Below are 21347 nucleotides of genomic sequence, written 5' to 3' on the forward strand. Positions count from 1 at the left end.
TCAAGATTATGCCTATAAAGCTTGTAATGTGGAGCCAGAAATATCCCTTAGTAGAACTGTTGGTTGTTACTGGTTACATAGAAGCCTATAGCATGGGGGCTAACAGAAACTCCAAGGGGGGAGGTAGACCAGAGAGAAGGTTGTGTTATGTGGAGGAGAGGAGAGAATTGGGAGGACCCTGAGAGTGAACCCTGGTTGGCTTCATGAAGTGGGGCCTGAGCCAGGGCGAGGTATGCTCTAGAAACGAAAGATAGTTGTCAGCAGGGACACAAGCTACCCTTCTTAGTGTCCTGTGGGCAAAGAGGTTCTCATATACTGCAGACCACAGAGCATACATATCCCAATGCCTGGGAGGCCTGTGAGAGGAGCAAACGGGTGGCAGCGATGGCTAACCTGTATGTGTACACCTCAGGACAGAGTGTAGAGTAAGAGGAGGGAGGTGGGGTGCCATGCAGTGGCTGGACTGAGGACTCCAGGACTGGTGTAGGCTCTGCAAGGGCTACAGTTGCTGGTGGTGGCTTGGGGAATTTTATCCATCCACAAATACCTATTGAGCATGTGCATCGTACCAAGTTCTGTGCCCGTTTAACAGCTATTATTGTTTGCAGGGAACAAGTGCCCCCAGGTAGAAACGATTGCACCAACTTGCTGGGGGAAAGAGGTTTTTAGGTTTCCTTCCCCAGATCAGTGAGCCCATCAGGTCCCGGCCAAGGAAGGAGCTGACACAGGGACATCTGAAACTGCTTTATTACCCTGAGTATAACAAATAGAACACAGTCACAGTATAAAAACAGCAGGAAGTAGGTGCAGGCAATGACACAATGTATGCACTGGGGACACGCGTCTTTCAGGGTCTGCAGCTAGTTACTTGGAAAAAGCCAGTTAGGATTGTAAAAATTTTCTCTTTAATAACAATAATTCCACTAAAATTATACAAAGTACATTCAATACTTAAGGGTAGGGAGGAAGCCAGTTTGGCCCAGAAGCATCATCAGTCGACTCCAACAAAGGAAGCCCAGCTGGGCTGGGGGAAGTTGGGGGTGGAGGTCTGGTTGTAAAAAATAAAAATGTGGATCGGTTAAAAAAAAGGCCACCCACGAGGAAGCAGGGTGAGCGTGCACGTTCCTGGAGAGGGCGGGAGGCCCAGCCGGCATGCTGCTGCTGGACACAGGCTGGTGCTCAGGCGGGCTCCGAGTTGGTAGGGGGCAGGTTTTTATGCTTGAAATACTGCACAACTTGTTGAGGCAGTTCCGCCAGCACAGCTTTGGCCAAGGTCTCTTTTGCTGCCTGCGGGGCCGAGGGTGAGGTAGAGAGGGAAGAGAGGAAGAGTTACTGGAAGAAAGTAGCAAGGGGCACCATGCCCAGACAGCAGTGAGAGAAGGTGTCCCCAAGGGACAAAATCAGGGCTGAGGACCACGGCTGTCTATAATTCGTGTCCCTTGTCTCAGCCCGGGGCCTGAAATTCCACTACAAGTAGTACTTTCCTTTACGTGAAGTTAACTCCTACAATGAGCACTTTGAGAGGCCCGGGAGTCACATTTTAGGATGAACTGGTCTGTGGGAGGCTTTTCAGGGAAAGAGACAGTGGAGAGGAGTGGCACAGCCTACTCACCTGGCAGACATTTTCTGAGCACCTTCTCAGCCTGTATAAATGGGCCAGGACTGTCTGGCTCACTGCTGAATGCTCAGCCACAGGCTAGCTGTGGGGAGGTGCTCAGTGTCCTGGCATGAATGGCAGTGCTGAGGCCTGGCATCAGTCCTCAGGAAGCTAAGGCTCCAGAGGAAGGAGTTGGACCGTCTCAGGCAAACTCAGAGGGCACCGGGCAGAGTTGTGAGCACCAATGGGTATAAAACTAAGTGAGAAGTTCTTCCTAGGACTGGCTTGTAGGATCAGAGCCACAGAACCCCAAGAGGCCCCATGGCCAAGGAAGCCAAGGTCTGGAGAGGTCAGGGACTTGCCCAAGGCCATGCAGTAAGCTTCTGGTTAAATAAGAGTTGGGCCCCTGGGTGACAGTACAGGGGTGGCCTTTAAGACTGCTCCCTCTGGGATCCTGGTGGGCCCAGGTGCCAGGGCTATGACCTGTGGGCACCCCTGGGGTCACCTGCAGATAGGCCCAGAGCCACCTCCAGGGACAAGGTGGGACCACCAGTGTCTGCAGATCCTAAGACGGGCCTTGCTTCCTATCTGTGAAGGAGACTGGTTGAGGTGTGACTATCATGAAAGCCTCTCTCACCATTGGGTCTTTGCTCTCAGCAACACGTCCCAAGTCCCGCCCCCCCCCCCCCCCCCCCCCCCCCCGCCCCATCCGCCAGTCCGCCTGGAATGCTTTGCCCTGCATGGATAACTCCAACTTCTGGTTCAGAACCTCCGTTGGAGGGCAGGGCCTCCATGAAACCCTGTCCTGAAGCCCCAGTCTGGATTGAGCACTACTCCCTGGGTTCCATGAGCTTGCTGAAGCCAGTAGGGCCTCATCTGGGGGCAGGCTCTCAGGCAGCACACAGTCAATGGAGCAGTGTGTAGAGGAGCCTCAGGTTAGGCAGACTTTCATCTTTATTAGCTATAGTCACTGGGGTCCCCCAAGCGCCCCCTTCCCAGACCAGGCCCACACTCACATTACGGAACTCTCGGAAGGGCACAAACTGCACAATGTCACGGGCTGCCTCCTCCCCTGTGTGGGAGCGCAGTGTGCGGCTGTCCCCATCTAGGAACTCCATGGCGGCGAAGTCGGCGTTGCCCACGCCCACAATGATGATGGACATGGGCAGCTTGGAAGCCTGCACCACGGCGTGGCGCGTCTCCTCCATGTCACTGATGACGCCATCCGTGATGATGAGGAGGATAAAATATTGCTGCGGAGAGGACACAGGTGCTCTGAAGCCTCTGGTCCCCCTTCCCCCGCCTCCCCCAAAACACCCTGACCCTTGGGAGGAAGGCCACTCCTCTTCCCAGCTGTAACCAAATCCCAGTCCCCTCCCCCTCAGCACCCCACCCTTACAGGGTAAACCCTGGCCTGTTCACAGCCCAAGCACAAACTGCTCTCTTCCTCCTGCCCTGGCTGTTAGCTCAGACTCTGCAGCTCAGAGTCCTGAACTCCAGGCCCAGCCCTGCCAGGCATTGTGCTGTGGGACTCTGGGCAACTGACTGAAGTTGTCATGTCTCGGCTTCTGCATCTGCAAGGTGAGAGTTGCTGTACCCCTTAGGACATGCCTGCCTCACGGCAGCTCTCTGTGACCTGGTGGTTAAGCGCGTTCCCGGCCGTCAGGCCCACAACTGGGGAAGGAGGCATGTTCCGGATGACTCGGGGACCAGCCTCCCCTTCTCTGCTCCACCCACACCAAATACCTACAACCTGCTCCTTCCCTGTCAGCACAGCGGGCCTCAGATAGCCTGCCGGTCACCAGGCCAGTGCTTCTGGGACTGTAGGATTCTGCTGCCGGTTTAGTGGACTTGGAGTCACACAGCATCGAGTCACAGTACTAGTTCTGCACAAAGTGTACCCAGGACAGTCTCTGTTCGGTTCTAGTCTGCCTTTAAGGCCTGTCATTTGCTCACCCTCCTTATTCACAGGTGGGAAGCACAGAGCTTCAGGGGACCACAGTCTAGCTAGACTTCAGTACCAGACAGTCTGCTGTGTTTATTTTTACCATTACTCTGTATATATGGCAAGTGGTAACTTTTCACTTACAGTGGGCTCTACAGTTTCTTTATCAAATTACTAAAAATACTGAATAATTAGTCTGGGGATGCACAGCCATAGCAGAAACTGTGAACGGGGGCAGGGTGGGCACATGAGGTTCAGGAAGGCTCTGGGGATGGTCTGGGTGGAGGCCCCCACATTCCAAGCAGGCCGAGGCCTTAGTGTCAACTCAGTTCTGTCAGCACCCTTTGGTTCCCTTTTTGAATGTAGTTTTCCCTATCAGTAAACAGAAAGCCCTACATGGCCCTAATATTGAGGTGTTTGCCTTCTAGTCTGATTTTCTGGGTCTCAAAAGAGGAAAGAGGGCGGGCAGCCCGGTGGCTCAGCGGTTTAGCGCCGCCTTCAGCCCAGGGCCTGATCCTGGAGACTCGGGATCCAGTCCCAGGTCGGGCTCCCTGCATGGAGCCTGCTTCTCCCTCTGCCTGTGTGTCTGCCTCTCTCTCTCTCTCTCTCTCTCTCTCATGAATAAATAAATAAATACATTTTAAATTAAAAAAAAAAAAAAAAAGGAAAGAGGGGCCCAAACCAGTCAAGGTCTTGGAGGGCAGAACCAAGCCAGACCTAGGTCAGCACCTGGCCACCTTCTCACCCAGCAAAGCCATTTGCTCCCTAGGGAACATACAGAGGCTATAAGTTCAGCCCCCTAGGATGCCCTGCTCTTCTGTTTGTCCCCACACAGCCATGGAAGGAGCAGGTGAGCTGCTTGGAGGCCCAGACCTGCCATCCTAACCCCTCTGCTCCCAGCAGGAGTGGCAGTGTAGCACCTCCTGCACTGTGTCTTTAAGAGACCAAGCCCTCTGTGCTGGGGATACCTGTTGCTATGGAGATGGCAGCCTGGATCCCTGCAGTGGAGGGCAGCGGCTGTCAGCCCCCCTTCCTATGGTTGGGGGGCCTTATAGGCCTATTTATACCCTTGGCCCCCCCACAGCCCACCATCATTCTACCATCCCTTCCAAAAGCGGCTCTCTAACTGCACTTCCATCCCGCCAGAAAGTCCAGGGCAGGATTTCCAGGGCACCTAAGCTGGCAGGAGGGAAGGCGCTGAAGGTCCTGGCAAGGAGGAGGGAAAGAATGCCTGGTGTAGTCAACAGGTTCCCCACTTGGTGTGGGATGGTCTCCCACCCCCGCCCCTCCCGATGCAGCCCTCCTAGTTCTCCCGTGAGTCAGCCACACATCGAGGGGATTGGAGCCTCAGGCCTGGGTCCCCCCAGGCCTTGGAGCCTTCTTCCCAGGGAGGTGGGCATACACAGGTCTGGGTTCCTGCAGGACCTCAGGCACCAGCCGACAGGGTGAGAAAGTGTCTCACTACACACTACAATGCATAGACCCTCCTGCTATCCTCACGCTGTGATTCCTGTTTTAGAAATGAGGAAATGGGCTGAGAGGGGATTCAGTGACTTGCTGGGAACCGATACAGTCTAAGATTCAAACAAAAGCTTGGCTGTCTCCAAAGCTGGGGCTCTTTCCACAGTGTCCTCCCTCTGTTACCCCCCTCTTGTGGCCTGGCCTCTCTAATAATGCACCCTGGTATGCAGGAGCTTTCCAAGCCCTCTTGCCTCATTGTCATCCCGAATGTCTCAGAAGCCCAGAAAGAGCCAGAGCCACAGCACTGGACATTAACCCTCACTCCTGTGCAGTCAGCCACAATACGCGCGACCATGTGCCCGATCTCAGCTTCTGCCCAGCTGGGCTAGCCTTGGCAATGGACATGTAGCTAACAAGTCCTGCACTTCTCGCCCACCCCAGACAGAGCCAAGGTTGTCCAGAAGCCTCTATATTCCACTGCAGCCCCCCCACCCCAAGACAGAAATGGGAGGGGGCTATGGACGAGGAGAACGAAGGGCAGAATTGGGCAGGGGGAGGTGGGAAAGGCTCTGTTGTCCCCACAGACAACCCTGGTCTCCCCTGCCCTCAAACTTTCACAGTGCTCCACACCCTTCTTGGTTCCCTTCCTCCTGCCTGGCATACCCTTCCAGCCACAGCTCCAAGACCCATCTGAGCATCTACATCTCTGTCTCAAGCAGGTGGAAGGCCCTTTCCAGCCTCAAGCTCCGCCTCCCCTGCCAGCATTAACCCCTGGGGAGGTCTCCTCTGGATACTCCTCTGCCTCCCCACACCCTGAGTGCTCCTCAAGGCAGCCCCTTGCACTCTCTTCTGCATCTCTCAGGTCTGGCACCCTGTCCCTGCTCCAGAAACACAGCCAGTCACCATCAGGTCCAACCGAAAATTGAAGCACCCAACCCAGCTCAAGGATGGAGTATCTTTTGTCTCTACCCAGAGGTTCTTCAGGCTTCTGGGATGGCAAATAGCTACTTCCCCTAAAGCATTTAGCATGTGATCAGATTTATAAGAAATCAACCACAACAGTCCAAGCAGTCTGGGGAAGCTGCTCCCTGGCTTATTTCTGGAAGTTGGCTGTCAAAGACCCTTGGGGTGGGAAGAAATTCCCAAGGTCTTTTGTCCCAGCTCCCCCTCCACTGGGCACCAGACACCTAGGTAGCCAACTAGGAATGGGCCATGGACAGCGAGACCCAGGGCTTATAGGGCAGAGGGAAGGATGGGGGTCCCCTAGCTCCTTCTCAACCTCCTAATAGCCTCAGTGGCTCCCCATGGCCCTCAAGAGAAAATCCAGGTTACTCACTGCCTTCCAAGGCCCTGTGGTAGCTGGCCCTCCCCTACCGCACTCATCCCTCTAACATCACCACTTCTTATGTCTTAACACCATGCCTCCTGGTGTTTGCATATGCTGTTCTCTCTTCCTGGAGCACTCCACAGACAGAGAGACAGACACGCACACGTGTGCACACACACTTTTTACGTAGCTAACTCTTAAGCATCCTCCACGTCCCAGCCTAGAACACCACTTTCCAAGAAGCCTTCCCTGAGCCCTCTGTATTAGGAGCCACCATTAGGATACTGGACCTCTGTCCCCACGGGTTCAATTGCCTTGAGTCACAGCTGCTGTTTCCAGGCCAGGCTCCCCCCTAGACTGCAGACCCTGGGAGGGCAGGGGCCGTGCAGCATGGTCTTCCCAGCGCAGCACAGAAATATGCTCCGGAAAGATGGGTTGTGTGCATGAATGGGAGAGTGCAGGCCTGCCTAGAGCGATGCCTCCCGCCACCTGCTCTCCAGTTCCTGTTCGTGGGCGTGCATGTGTGTGCAGATGTCTGGGGGTAGGAAAGGTGAAGCCACACCAAGTGCTGCTCCCCGCCACCCCACATGGCTGTCTAAAAGCAGCACTTAATCCACAAATTATTTCTCTTTGCCTTGGGTCTCAGTGTGCCCAGTGTCATGCAGAGGCGGCCCTAGAAGATTCAGCTACCCACACTTACCGAGTGCTCCCTGTGTGCCAGGCACCGTACTGAGCAATTCCCGTGCCAAGCTGGTGGAATCCTGTTTCTAGAAGGCAGCTACTGGTCCAGCACCTCTACGGTGCGGGTGAGGAAACAGGTTCAGAGAGCTTCAGCAACCTACCCTGGGTCACATAGCCAGGCAGTGGAGGAGCTGGGGTCTCAACAGGGTTGATGGGCCTCGAGCTAGAGGGTGAACCATCAGGCAATGCCACTTTTGGTGCATGATGAGATGTGGGGTAGAGTAAGCCAGAGGCGGAGGGATCTGTCCGTTTAGACATCAGGGCGAGGGGCTGAGAGACTCCGTCCCCACTCCTTCTGGTAGGTGGCCCAAGTCACACGCAGGGGGAGGAGGGGTGCCCCAAGAGGGCTGCCTTCCCAGGTTGGAAGGCCCAGGTCTGGACAAAAGTAGCTGGGGCACTGAAAGCGCCAAATCCTTGCTTCAAGATCACCGGGGAGCCAACTACAAGTGGCTGGGCCACTGAGAGGATCAGGACTGGGCAGAGAAAGGCCAAGTTCCCCGCTCTGGGGAGTCCTCAGCAGTCTCTCCCCAGAACACAAAGCTACCCTCCTGGCCTTGCCCTGGGCCCAGCCCCCTGCACACCTAGTGGGCACAGGCACCTTCCTCCCCGCACCACAGCTCCTGCCCTGTCCTACCCTGGCTCTGCCTGGCAAAGACACTGGCTTCATTCCTGCTACCACACCGTGTTTCTTCCTTTTAAACAAGAACGCAGGCCTTTTTTTCCCATCCCTTTCAAAGCTGGCTCAGGCGGAAAATAGGCTGGGCGGGATAATGGCCTGGCTAACTGACCACAGGCATCCTGATGGTGCAAGCCCGGGGCCTGCCTCTCAACTGACCCCCAAGCAGTTCTCACCCTGCACCCGCTCCCCAGGAATTAAAGAGTAGCCCCTCCTGGGCCTTTCCCTGGTTGCTGTCCCATTCAGGTTGCCCCAGATCCTCACAGCACCCTGAGTGAGGGGGCTTCCCTTCTCCCATTTCATAAAGGAAATAGGTCCAGGGCAGAAGGGGGGCTTGTTTCACGCCCTCAGTCCCAGTGGCCGGGCAGGGCTGGCACTAGAGCAGATCCTGCCCCTAGAGGCAGAGGAGCCTGGGACCACCTGTTCTCCCCCACGCAGACCTCCTTCCTGCCCTCCCTGGCCTCTGCAGGCCACTCTGCCGTCCTTCCTCATCCTCTCTAGTTCTCTCTCGGTGCAGCGTTACCCGATCTTGTCTAACCTGAACACTATCTCCTCAAAGTAGGTCTTATGAGTATTCTAATCATATAAACAAGGGAATGGGGGCTCAGTGAGGTTACATGATTTACCCAAGTCACAGTGAGGAAGGGGTGGGGACAGGATTCAAACCCTGGCAGCCTGAGAGCCTCTTTCTGCCTCCCAAACAACTAGACCATGTCCTGCTGTCCTGCCACCCCCACCCTGTCCCAGGCCAGCCCTGGTGTCCTCTTTTCTTCTCTTAACCTCTACCTCCTCTGTGTTTGCCACCACTCCCGGAAGCCAACCTCTCTGCCTCCCTAGTAACGAGGTCAGTGTCTCACTCCTCTGGTGGTCCCAGTGGGACCAGGTCCCTTTCCCTGTGGGGGAGGCCCTGGCTGAGTCACCTCCTTCTGCCTCCTGAGCCTTGCACAGCACACAGTCCACGGCAGGGCCGACAGATTTATCTATCTCCAGGCATGCTGAGCATCTGTCACAGGCCAGATGATGGCAAACACAGGACAGTGGCCCGGTCAGTGGGGCTGAGAGTTATAGGGAGACACACAATGGATGGCTGCTGCCATCCTCAGAGTCCAGATGAGAATAAACAGAAAGGGGGAGATTAACCTCAGAGGGGTGGGCTGGTGGCATCTGAGGGGACACCGAGGAATGGGTGGAACCAGCCAGGCAGAGTCACCTGGGCAAAGGCTCTGTGAGGGGAACAAGCTTATGTGTTTGAGAGGCAGGAACAAGGTTGGTGGTAGGATCATAAGGGGAGGAAGGTGGGGAAGGTGGGTAGGAGGGGAGGGAGGGAGGGAGGGCCTAGAGAATGGCAGGCTCAAGCATGTGCCCTTAAAAGGACCCCAGGGGGGAGAGGGGCTTATAGGGACCACAGTGTGAGAGTGTATCCAGTGACAGAAGCCAGTGCCCTTGGCAATGAGAGGGACAAGTCGAGATGACCTTTTGGAGGTAGAACGAAAGGGACAGTCTAGAAGGGACTTTAGCACATGCAGTGGCTCTTCATTTCCCAGAGGGAAGCCCAGAGAGGGGAGAGGCTTATGAAGGCCTCCTGGGGGAAGGGCCAGGCAGGAGGCAGATCTAGGTCTCCCTGGTGGCAGCCCAGGTTCTGCAAATCCAGTTACTCCAGCCTTGGCTTGACGCTGACAAGTGGGACTGGGGACATGGCCTGGGAAGGGCTGCTCATGGCACCATTCTTAGGGCAGGGGGAGACAACCTCCCAACTCATGTGCACAGTCAAGTGGGGGAAGTGGACAAGGTGACCCCTGGGGACCCCAACCTTGGCATTAGGCCTGGAGCTAGAGGGCAGAGAGAGGACCCTGGTCCAGATGCCACACAGTAGCCAGGGCCTCCTGCCGGGCACTGGGCCAGGGCTAGACAGTGGCCCAGAGGGTCAGCTCTAGGGCTACAGGGACCACCGTCCTTTGGTTTCCATGTACCCTGGGAATAAGGAATACCCTTGCCCAGGGGGGTGCGTCCCAGTGATCACAGCACAATTTCCTATTACGCATGAACGGAGTCACTGTCTTTCTCACGTCTGTGCTCCAGAGAGCCAGGACCCATCAAGTTGAGCTTGGTCCAATCCCCTTACCATATCTGTGGGTAAACTGAGGCAGGGAAGGCAGAATTACCCAGCTCACCAGCCCCAAGGGGGTGGGTGGAGTAGGGACAGACTCAGTCTGGCTCCAAGGAGGGCCCAGCCGTCTCCTGCACATTCACACTGGTGGGGACCTACTCACCGTGGCCGTCTGCTGTTGTGTGGCCTGGGCCGCAAACCGGGCCACGTGGTTGACGATGGGAGAGAAGTTGGTGGGCCCATAGAAGCGGATGTGGGGCAGACAAGCCGAGTACGCCTGGGCGATGCCGTCCACACCTGCCTCGGGGACAGGACTACATCAGCCTGGTGCCCGCTGACCCTTTACCCACCCTCATCCCATCTGCAGACCTATACCTCTATTCCCGCTGACCCCCAATACTACTACAGTGGCCAGTGTGGGTCCTATGAGACCGGAAGCTCCCAGAGGGCAGGGCCAAGATGGCATAAAGCAAAGGGCCCTGAATATGGAGCCACGCAGACCTGAGTTCGAATTCCACCTTTGTTACTTTTCAGCTGTGGGACCTGAGGCAAGCTGTTTAATCTTTCTGAGCCTGTTTCCTTGTCAGTAGGACTGATCATCTTCACTCTTGGGCGGTTGGCAGGAGAGGGCCCAACGGGGACTCAAGTCCAGAGAAGGGACTTGGCAGCCAGGCATCTTGAGGCCCATTCTGGACATGCTATGGCTTTTGCTGAGGGTTCCTCAGTGGGGGAACAGAGATGCTTGCACAGCCCCTGCACACAGTAGGTGCTCTGTAAATGGCCATCATTATGAGCCTAAGAATATCCCACAGCCCTGTGGTCCTATCCAGGAGGCCTCTGGCTGGAGAGGAGGTTGGTTACCCTGATTTCGGACACAGTGTCTAGAGACCTGCTCCAAACTAGAGAGCCCAGGAGTAGTACAGGGCTGTTTCTAGCCAACAGATGCCCATGGTTTCTGAGTCACAGCATCATTCCCAAGTCAATGACTTGATGCATTTCCCTTCTTTTTTTTTTTTTTTTTTAAGTTTTTTTATTTATTTATGATAGTCACAGAGAGAGAGAGGCAGAGGGAGAAGCAGGCTCCATGCACCGGGAGCCCGATGTGGGATTTGATCCCGGGTCTCCAGGATCGCGCCCTGGGCCAAAGGCAGGCGCCAAACCGCTGCGCCACCCAGGGATCCCCATTTCCCTTCTAAGTACAAACCAGACCCAGCTTTGGGAATCCCCAGGGAAGGCAGATGCTATATCCAAGCCAAATCCTAGGCTGGGGTCTCACGATGGCAGGGTCCACCCTCTTCCATATCCATCTGGAGTCTCCTTCCTCCTCCAATACTTTCTTAACTGATTCAGGGGGCTCAGAAATCCTCTGAGGCCGAAGGGGCAGGAGTAAGCATAGGTACCGCACTCACTGCCTGCCCCTTTCTCCCCCAACCCTCACACTGGCAACCCTCAGTCCTTGGGTGCCAAGACTCCTTGTGGAAGACAAGAGGAGCAGGGTGGGGCAGGGCTGGGCCCTCCCGGCAAGGACAGGTGGGGGGTGAGAGACAAGTATATAATTTGCTGCCCTTACCTCCTCCTGTTCTACACAGGGCTTCCTGTCCACACTTCCCTTAATTCTCACCTAGCCAACCCAGTGAGATGAGCTAAGCAGGTATCACACTCCCTGGGTTAGGTGACAAGGCAAAGGCCCAGAGAGGTGCAGTGATCCCTCCAAGGTCACACAGCCAGGAAAGGGCAGCAGCTGGTGCTGAATCCAGGCTCACCTGACTCCAACCTCCAGCTCTTCCCTACCTGTCATGAGCAAGCATAAGGGGGAGGGGATGGTGGGAGACAAAACCTTTACTCTGCCCCTCCCTCCACCCAGGGCAGATACAGTTAGGCTTGGCACTCACCTGAGCAGAAGGGATTTGTGGGGTTGAAGTTGATGGCAAACTCATGGGAGACCTGAAATGTAGAGAAAATGCTGGGCTGGTAGCCTTCTGGCCCCAAAGCTGGGCCCAGGCCCCATCCCAGGCCAAGGCTATTGATCGCCCCCCCGCCCCCCAACACACACACCTGCTTTGCTTTCACCTCCACTGCTGGGGCGGAGCCACCTGCCTGACGCCTGCAGATATGCCTGCCTGACTACTCTCACTTTGTAATAGGTGCACATCGCCCCAATCTCTTCTGGGGCATGATGGCTGCCTTGCCTCCTTGCCCCACTAAGAGACTCCAGGAGTGGGACAGAGAGAGCTCTGGGGGGAGTCCAAGTGGACTGCCCTTTTGTCACATGCTATCACTGAGGTTCCACTTTTTTGGGCCCCAAGTGCTTTCCCTAACTTCATAGTTAGCACGAGTGCCAGCAGAGGAGCCCATGTTATGCCAGTGAGCCAAACTGGGGGTTAGCGGACAACCTGCTCGGCTGGACTGGGTGGGGATCAGGAACCATCATGGGGCCAGAGGGCAGGGTGGAGGGGAGGGCAGAGAGGGCTAGTGCTGGTCCCCTGGGGACTCATTCTGTTTCTCTGCCTCCAGACCTAGATCCCAGCCCTGTGGATCATCCAGCGCCCTCCCGGACCCAGGAGCACAGAGGAATAATAACCAGACACGGTTCAGGGCTGCAGCAGGAGTGTGGTGGCTGCAGAACCTGCGGCCTTAGGGGGTCAGAGCTCAGATGGGGGTGTCCCCACTCTCCCTCCCACTGCGGTCTCAGCCAAAATCCCCACTGAGCCCCTTTCCCTCCTGCATGCCACACACCACATTCAGAGCTTTGCAGGCATCACCTCACTCCTGGCAATGACTCAGTGGGGAAAGGCCTCTTACTACCCCATTTCCCGATGATGAAATGGAGACACAGAATGGTCTAGAATGTTCCTAGCGTCTTCCATTTACCCAAGGACAAAGTTGGGACCAGAACTGAGGTCAGGCTGCCTCCTGAGCCCCCTTCCCTGAACCCACTAACCTCAGAAGGTGTTCCTCTCCATAGGAGTGCTGACAATGACTCCCATTGTGTTTGTGTCTGCACAATGACCTCCCTGGGGGCTATGTGTTCTAGGCCCCATGGAGGTTAATCTATGCCCATGTGGGAATGCAGGTGGGCCTGTTCTGAGGCCCTACTTCAGCTAACCAGTAGAGATGGTGAGCACACAGAGGGTGCCGCCCTAGAGAACTACCCTGTGAGCTCACCACCATGCCCCCTGCATGGTGTTGTGGCTGGCCATCCTGCCTGGATGGGGAATGGCTGTATGCTGCCTGGAGAGCCCACCACAGTAAGTTAACCTGAAGTGAACTGTGTAAACGGTATGGAGTGGCTTGCTCCATGGGTTTTTTGGTCTGAAAGCACCTTCTCAGGCTGGAGGATATTTACTGACCCTCCTCCATCTTCTAACACTCTCCCACAGGTTTTAAATTAGGAAGACAAAGAGATCTAGGGACATATCTGCCAGGCGAGAGCTTTTGTCTGAGCACAGACACTCCCAGACAGACTCTTTAGCTCTGAGACACGACAACGTGAGTGCTGGAAGGCCCCAGCAAGTCTAATGTGCCCATTCAACAAGTAAACAAACTGAGGCCCAGAGAGGGGAAACTGGGTGCCAACACCATACAGAAGAACAGGCCTAAGACCTGAGTCCCTCATGTCTTGAGAGGGAGTTGGAGTCCTGGCCTTGCTGAGCCCTCCTGGGCCAAGAGGGGTGAGACTCAGCTTAGGCAGTTCACCCCAGCAAGGCCCTATGTGGGGGGCAGGTGGCCTAAGAAGAGCCTTCCCTGTTCAGGGGAGAGAACAGCTTTTCTGTTCTTTGCTCCCTCTGCCCTAAGGGCTGGCATAGAGCCAGTCCTCTGCTGTCCCTCTGGGGTCCTCTCCCTGCCTGGGGCTCTCTTCACCCTGTCCCAAGTCTAGGCTCCAGCTGGGGGGCTGGAGGTCCTCATTGCCATGGCAACACCATGAGCCTCTATAGAGATTAAGGGGGGTGCTTATACAGAGGGGTTGAGAGAGCAAAATGGTTGCCAAGGAAACAGGCCTCCCTGGGCCAATGACTTCCTGCAAAAATCAGATTTTAGGAGATTTTAAAGACCAAGGGGGAAAACCCCTTCCTGATAAGAATGGAGGAATGTTCTGCTTTCTGGGTCACCAACCTCTTCATTCCTCACTCCCTCCCCGCACTTCCTTTGTGGGAGGACCTGGTGGTCCAAGTGGATGGGGCTATAAAGGTCACCCATCCAGCCCAGAGGTCCTCTCAGGTCACCTACTCCAGCAGCTCCACTTCACAGGTGGAAAGAGGCTCAGATGAGGTCAGGGAATGCCCAGGTGACATGAGTGAGCCACAGCAGAGAGCCAGGACCAGATCTGGGAGACAAGTGCATGCCTCTCTAGCAGCCCAGCCCCCTCCCACACTCACCACCCTAGTTGGCCTAGGAAATGCCAGTTAATAGGACAAGTTTCCTGGAGGCCGTAAGCCAGATTAGGGGCCCCTGGGGACCTGCTGGCCATAGTCTTTGCCCTGGGACTCCCTGCTGCCTTCTGATAATCAGTGCTGTGTCCACCTAGCCTGACCCCTGGGCAGTGGGTTACTAAGACACTACTCCCTGGGGCCCTGGTGGGGGCAGAGCATGAGAGAGAGAGCTGCAGGGATCCCAGAGGGACTGTCCTCTCCAAGTCTCAGTTACCCCATCTGTACAGTGGGGAGTCTATGCTCTCTCCCACCCCAGACCTTTGCATGGGCCCTTCCTCCTTCCTCATCTGATGAACTCTGGCTCATTATAAATGAACAAGGCTTCATGCCATCTCAGGGAAAAGCTTTCTAAGTCCCTCAGCCACTGTCCAGGGCAGGGGTCTTCTTTGGGTACACCCAGCCCAGCACTAGGGTGGAATGAAGGTCCCAAGGGCAAGCAGCTGAGTCGTATGTTCCTTCCAGTTTCTCATCCTCAGAACCAGCATTTCTGTCTCCTCAGGCTGCTAAGCCCCAAATTCACTCTGTCAGCAAACAAGTAGTGCACATCTAGTGTGTGCCAGGAGCTGGGGCCCTCCTGGACTGTTAAGCTCTGGAGGGAGGCAACAAACCAGCAAACCCACACATACAGAGGTGACCATAAGTTCTGTGAGGACAGTGCCTGGGACGGGAGGTGGGGCCCCATATGAGCTCCCTCAGGGAAGGCCTCCCAGAGGGAATGACCTCTTGACCTCTATAGTGGGGAAAAAAGTGAAAAGGAGCAACAGGCCAGGGGAAGGCCATGTGCAAAGGCCCTGAGGCGGGAATGAATGAAAGAAGGTTCAAGTGGCAGGAGCAAGGCAAGTCAGAATGGAAGGGAGATAAGGGGCTGGGAGGCGCCAGGCCTGACAGGGGAGGTGGGATGTACCATCTGTCCTCGCACAGCCTGGCTCTGGCATCCCTCCTGTCACTACCGGGCACTCCAGCCTGGCAAGCCCAAGCCTCCCCAGAGTTGCCCTGTGACATTTCCAAGGAGGCTTTTGAGTGAGAAAACATCTCATTCAGCCAGGGTTCTTTCAAGCTGGCCAGTGTCCTAGCAACGGGCTCAAGCTGGGCCTGGCTGCGCCAGCCTGCCCCACCCCCTGCAGCATCACTGTCTGCCCGGAGGCCCAGCTTTGGTCCTGCAGGATCCTGCCCCCACCCCTCGATGGCTAGCAGGCCACAGAGCCTCCCCCTAAAATTTGAGGTGAAGATCGTACCCCCCCCACACCACCACCCAGAGAGGATGGGAGGAAAATGCTCACTCTGGCAACAGCACGTGGCACAGCAGGGCAGACAAGAAGGGGCACAAGCTGAGCCCTCTGTGCCCACAACATCCCCAGGCTTCTCACTGGAGAGGAAGCAGATTCGGAGAATAAACTTAAGAGTCCATTTGCCCAGCTGGAATCCAGGGCTCCCTGATGTAAACACGGCCTTGGGCAAATCACCTGAGCCTCTGTTTTTTCACCCATAAAATGGACCTCATTCCTTCTCATCATCTCTCCATCCTGCCCATCGGCACCCAGCCAGTCCCTCACTCAGCAGCCAGAGTGGGCCTTCAAAATGCCAAATGGCTGATAACACCCCATGTGGACCCTGCCGTGGCTGCCCATTGCTGTTTAACATGCATCTGAGGCCTTGTATGGCTGGCTTCCTGGCTAGCTCTGTCTGTCTCCATCATTTCTAGAGAGGCCACATGCCCACCTTTTCTGTTGCTCCACCTTGCTCTGTCCCTCCTCCTCCCAGGCTTTGCACAGGTTCTCTGCTCTGAACACCCTCTCTGCCCCATTACCACCTCCAGTCACTCAGCAAACTCCTCCTTTCCCTTCCTATCTTGACTTAGACCTTGCCTCCTCCAGGAAGTCTTCCTTGCTACCGCCAGGCCGGACTGGGGCCCTCCTCTGGGTTCCTCCCAGGCCCATGCTGCCCCATATCAGCAATGATGACCCTGCCCATCTTTGGGGTTGCCAGACAGAATACAGGATGTCCCATTACATCTGAAGTCCAGGGAAACAACAGATAACATTTTAGTATACATATGTCCCAGTATAATATTTAGGACATACTCCAGAAATGTGTTTATCTGCAATTCAAGCTTCCCTGGGTGTCCTGGATTTTTGTTTGCCAAATCTGGCATCCTACTTGTCCTCCCCACCTGACTTGAGTACCAGGGGACAGAGACCATAACAGTCCCGCTCATTTTTCTGGCCCCAGTGCCTACGTGAGGTTCAGGCTGAGAAATGAGTGTGGGTTTGGGGTAAATGCAGAGAAGGCAGGGAGGCTGGGCCCCAAGTCTCTTCCAAAGTAGACCCACAAGAGGCCATATAAGACACAAATCCCATCTTGACCAAAAGGAAAGAATCCAACTCCACTCACCTTCCAGTCTGGGGGTAACTGGGCCCCAAAGCCCAGAGCTGGAAACATCTTATCACTAATCAGAGAAAGGAGAAGAAAACCACCATGAGAGGGACAGAGACCTCACCGGTCCATCCTCACCCCTCCCAGCCCCCACCCAGGGCTGGGCCCACCCTGCCTCACACACCTCCAAGAACAGAAGGAAAAAGCTCAGCACCTCTAGAAAGAGCTCTGTGTGAATGAGGTACTGAGCTCACACCACCTCTGAGCACCTGGCGAGTGAGGCTTGACCCCCATCTACATCTGTGGCAGACATGGCTAATCAATCATAGCACTTCTAACCAGTGGGCCTGGGTGCATCTTCTAGATCCTTCCCAAACTGGGACCTTGGGCATTCGCTAAACCACAGTCGTTATGGAAAGGTACTATCTGTCTCTCAACCTTCCTTTTATGGCTGGGAAAAACTCTCCTGAGAACCCTGGCATATCTTCAAGACCCTTCATCACCCAGCTCTAGAGCCTACTACTCTCATCTGCTTCCACCGGGCCTCCCTCAAGCCCCACTCCCCCAGCCCTGGCCACGGACCACTAGCTGTGCCCCAAACACACAGGGCACCCTCCTGCTGCAATTTCAATCATGTTGTGCCTCCCCTTGAACTTCCTGTCTCCAGCAGTGGCAAACTCCTACACATCCTCTAAAGCCCAATTCAAACGGCTCCTTCTCTCTGTGGATTTCCCTGAGACCTGAGAATCCTTCTCTTTGGTGCTCTTGTAGCTCCTGCGTTACAGGTAAACTGGCCTCTCAGAACTCCAGTGACTTTTCCCAGTCTTCCTCCTCGAGGGTGAACTCCCTAAGGATGGGGATCGTGTCTCACCTGTTCATTCACTGGAGGTGTATATATATTGAGAAATCCCCTGGCTGTTGTGTGGAAGACACACTGCCAGCTGCTAGGACAGACGCAGAGAGACCAGTGAGGAGCTACTGAAGTGATCTGGACAGGAGGGGATGGTGGTTTACAGGCTGGTAACAGTGGCGGTGGGAGAAAGGGCCAGACTCAAGACCGTTTTTGAAAGGATTTGCTGAAAGAACAGGGGAAATGAGGGAAGGATAAAGTGCAGGGTTTTGGGTGAGAGGTGGTGCCTCTCACTGAGATGGGGAAGGGTATCGGAGGAGTCGGACTGGGGCAGGTGCCCAGCACTCACTAGGGTCTTCTTCCTTGCTAAGTCTGAATGTCCACGAGAAGGCTCAGTAAAGGGACTGAGTGGGAAGCTGGATACAGAGGACTCCAGAGCGGCAACAGCAGGCTCCTCCACCCACCTGTGCAGATGGGGACTTTCACCTCCCTTGCTCTATGTGCCATACTTTTCTTAATGTGGCTGGAGATCACAGCCACCCATTTAGCCCTGGAAGTCAGACCCTGGTCTCAGGCAGCCTCTCCTAGGGAGGCCAAGTGTACACAGGATTCCGGACCCTGATGCTGCTCCTGCCAAGTCTCTGGCACCTGTACCTTCATACCCCTGTTTCCTGTGTCTTGGCCTCCTGGCCATTCCACCCTTTGGCCTGGAGGTCCCAACGAACACCACCTGTGGCTATAACACCATAACCTTCAAGTGACTTCTGATCCTTCAAGGCCACACCCCCTACACAGCCTTCCTTCACTGACTTTCCACTGCCCCCGCCTTAACCCAAAGATCTCCAGGAAGCATGGTCATGGGAAGAGGGTCCACACCTGCTGGCTGCTCCTTCCAAAATCCCAGCAGGAGTGAGACTATTAGGTCACTAGGTGTTGGGCCCAGGAATCAGAATGGCTGGGTACTAGGCCCCTGATCTGTGTGACTTTGGATACATTCTCTACCTCCATCCCACACCTACATTTTTCCAGCTCTAAAAGGGAAAGCTGCAACAAAGGTAAACAAGTTTCATTTTCTATCTTGATTCCTTTTCTTACTGGCTACTTGGTGTATCGTGGAGAAGGATTCCAGTGTGGATCCAGGGTTCGGTAGGGAAGAGGTCAGCAGTTGACTAGCAATGCCTGCCACAGGTGTTGGAATGGGCAATAAGGTATGTATACCATGTGTTGGCCATTCCCAGTTTGAGAATCTTTGGGACCCTTCTTTCAACTCTGACAAGGTGAGCTTCCCAGTTGGATGGAGCTGGAACTGACCTCTCGAGTCCCTCCCCAAGCTTACCTGTCATAGTCCTGAATGATCTGCCCGACAGCCCAGATGGCCGACAGATATTCGTTGGTGCCCATAGGGTTGATATAGTGCAAAGAGGAAGGGTCGAGGGGATTCCCATTGGAGGCTGTGAAGTCTATCCCAACCTGTAGAGTGGGGGGAAAAAAGGCCACCCAGTTGGCCAGAGACTCCAGCTCCCGATCCTCAGGGAACAAAGAGACTGATGGGACATGGGAAGCCACTCATCTCCCCATGTCAACCCACGCTTCCATAAGATGTTCTGAAACCTGGAAACTGATTGTGTCACTCCTTTGCCTCTAATGCCATCTGTGGCTCCCTACTGCCTAAGCATAAAATCTATTGCCCAGATGTGATACAAAGTCACCTTGCAGTCCCAAATTTCTTTGTCCCCCTTGTTGTCAAACCTACACACTCATCTGTCTCAATTTCTAGGTCTTTTTTTTTTTTTAAGATTTTATTTATTTATTCATGAGAGACACAGAGAGAGAGAGAGGCAGAGACACAGACAGAGGAGAAGCAGGCTCTATGCAGGAAGCCTGATGTGGGACTCAATCCTGGGCTGGAGGCAGGTGCCAAACTGCTGAGCCACCCAGGGATCCCCAATTTCTAGGTCTTTGTCATGAGGTTGCCTCTACCTAAAGAGCCAGGCAATCTTTTCTCCCTAATTCTCCTCTATCATTCAGGCCCAATTCAGATGTCGCTGCTCCAATGAATCCTTTCCAGACACCTTACCCCACCCCAAGCCACTTCCCTATTGTCCCTCAGATCCCCAAAAGGCCCTGGGATCTGGGGCTGCCTGGTAGGCCATGCCTATCTGCCCAGAGTGGGTGCTCACTGTAGGCAAGACACAGGCCCCCGGAGCCAGGTCTAGGGTGATGCACAGAGCACCAGAGAAGGTGCTCCACAGGGGAGATCCTGCTGTCTCTCAGGGATCTAGGGAGAGAGATGACCACCTTGGAAACTGGTCTTCGTGGGGTGAGTCTGGCACAGAGGAGGCGCTCAGTATCCATTGTTGAATATGCATACACACAAGGAATAGGAGAGCTCAGTCTCTCAGAGTGAGGGGGTCATGATGACCAGTGGGGTTAGACATCAACAAGGCCAGTCTCCTGACTCCATATAGTCCTACAGAGGACCTCCAGTCCCATGGGATCTAGAGGTCGTGGCAGAGAGTGGTGAGGCAAGGCAGGGAGGTGGGCAGAGCATGGGACCCCAGCAGGTTTTCCCCCCGGGCCGGAGGTCCCCTTTAGGTGAGGACGCATAAGACCAGATGAATGGGACAAGTCTGTGGGGCACATACTCCAGGCCACAGGCAGAGGGACAATTCATTTATTGAACACCCACTATGTGCCAGGCACTGAGTGTTTGGCTGAGGTTGGCATAGAAACAAGTCCTCACACTTGGGGCACTCATAGTCTTCTGCACCCAGAAGACAAACAGGGACAAGAGAAAGATATTTAAATAATTTCAGAGTGGCAAGTGTCCTGAAGATCGCAAAGTAGGAGAAGTGATAAGGAGAAACAGGAAAGCACCAGGGGAGGTCTCCCTGAGGAGACCTTTATGCCATGGCCCGAAGGATGGCAGGGCAGCAGCCATGAGAAGTTTCCAGAAGGTGCATTCCAGACAAAGCAGATGCAAAGGAGCTTGGAATCCTGGAGGGACAGTGAGCACCCTTGTGGATGGAACTGAGTGAGCAAACAGGATGGCAGCAGAGGAGACAGGAGGGCCGTCTGACCAGCAGGGGGGAATCTGGCTTTCTGCAGAGCTGTAGCCAGCAATCTGCTGGGGGCAGGCAGCCACGCCCCGACTAGGCTCAGCACCCTGTGCCCTCTCCCCTGGGCCAGACACAGAGGAGCCCTTCCCGAAGTTGGTCCCGAACCCCTTGTACTGCAGTAGTGGCCCGGGCCCCTAGGGAGGATCCTTGCCGGGGTGGGTGGCAGGGCGGCGGGGAGAGCCTTACCGTGAACATGAGCTGGCAACCTCCCAGGATGTAGTCAAGGAAGGAGTAGTCCCGGTTTATCTGGAAGGAGTCAGCGGAGTCGGTGGGTGCCTGCCCTGCGCCGGATGGCTGGCCCTCTACCTGCCCACAGTCCCCAGGAATGACCTCTGGGGAACTGATTGCTCTGGGCCCTGAAACCTTAGTCGAGTCAAGGAGGCCAAGGGAAGCCCCAGTCTGATTATGACCAAGCCCCACTCTCTCTGTAACAAAGCACTCAGAGCAACAGTCCAGTGGGTCTCACACACGCACACGCGCGTGCATGCACTGTCTCCCAGCAGGTCCCAGGACCTGGTGTCAGTTGTATCCACCAATGACATGGCAGAGACAGTCTCAGTGTTGCTGTTCAGTCCCTAGGCCCGCTCCAGCCCTGGCCCTGCACTCCGAGCAGAGGCGGCCAGCTCAAGGGCTTCCGCTATACATTAATAAAGCTGCTAAAACCCCGCGTTTGTTGTGATGGTCTCTGCTCCTTTGGGCCAAGGGTACTGGCCTTCCAGTT

At 55.1% G+C, this 21347-nt stretch overlaps 1 protein-coding gene and 1 long non-coding RNA gene across 3 annotated transcripts in view; one reads left to right on the forward strand and one right to left on the reverse strand.

Annotated features, from left to right (window-relative positions):
- Nucleotides 1-729: 729 nt before the first annotated feature.
- CPNE2 (copine 2) overlaps nt 730-21347 on the reverse strand; it is a 45939-nt gene continuing 25321 nt past the window's right edge. For both annotated transcript variants that reach the window (XM_077898338.1, XM_077898340.1), the window contains 7 exons: nt 20813-20872; nt 18844-18977; nt 16676-16730; nt 11747-11798; nt 10018-10151; nt 2614-2850; nt 730-1287 (listed from right to left, as the gene is read on the reverse strand). In XM_077898338.1, the coding sequence (XP_077754464.1) occupies nt 1180-1287; nt 2614-2850; nt 10018-10151; nt 11747-11798; nt 16676-16730; nt 18844-18977; nt 20813-20872 (780 nt within the window). In that variant the 3' untranslated portion in view covers nt 730-1179. The remainder of the gene's footprint in view (nt 1288-2613; nt 2851-10017; nt 10152-11746; nt 11799-16675; nt 16731-18843; nt 18978-20812; nt 20873-21347) is intronic.
- LOC144314324 (uncharacterized) lies at nt 5666-21294 on the forward strand. Its single transcript, XR_013380128.1, has 2 exons — nt 5666-7136; nt 12369-21294. It is a non-coding gene; the product is annotated as an uncharacterized LOC144314324 (long non-coding RNA).

This window comes from Canis aureus, chromosome 5, assembly GCF_053574225.1.
Source record: "Canis aureus isolate CA01 chromosome 5, VMU_Caureus_v.1.0, whole genome shotgun sequence".
Taxonomy (NCBI): Eukaryota; Metazoa; Chordata; class Mammalia; order Carnivora; family Canidae; genus Canis; species Canis aureus.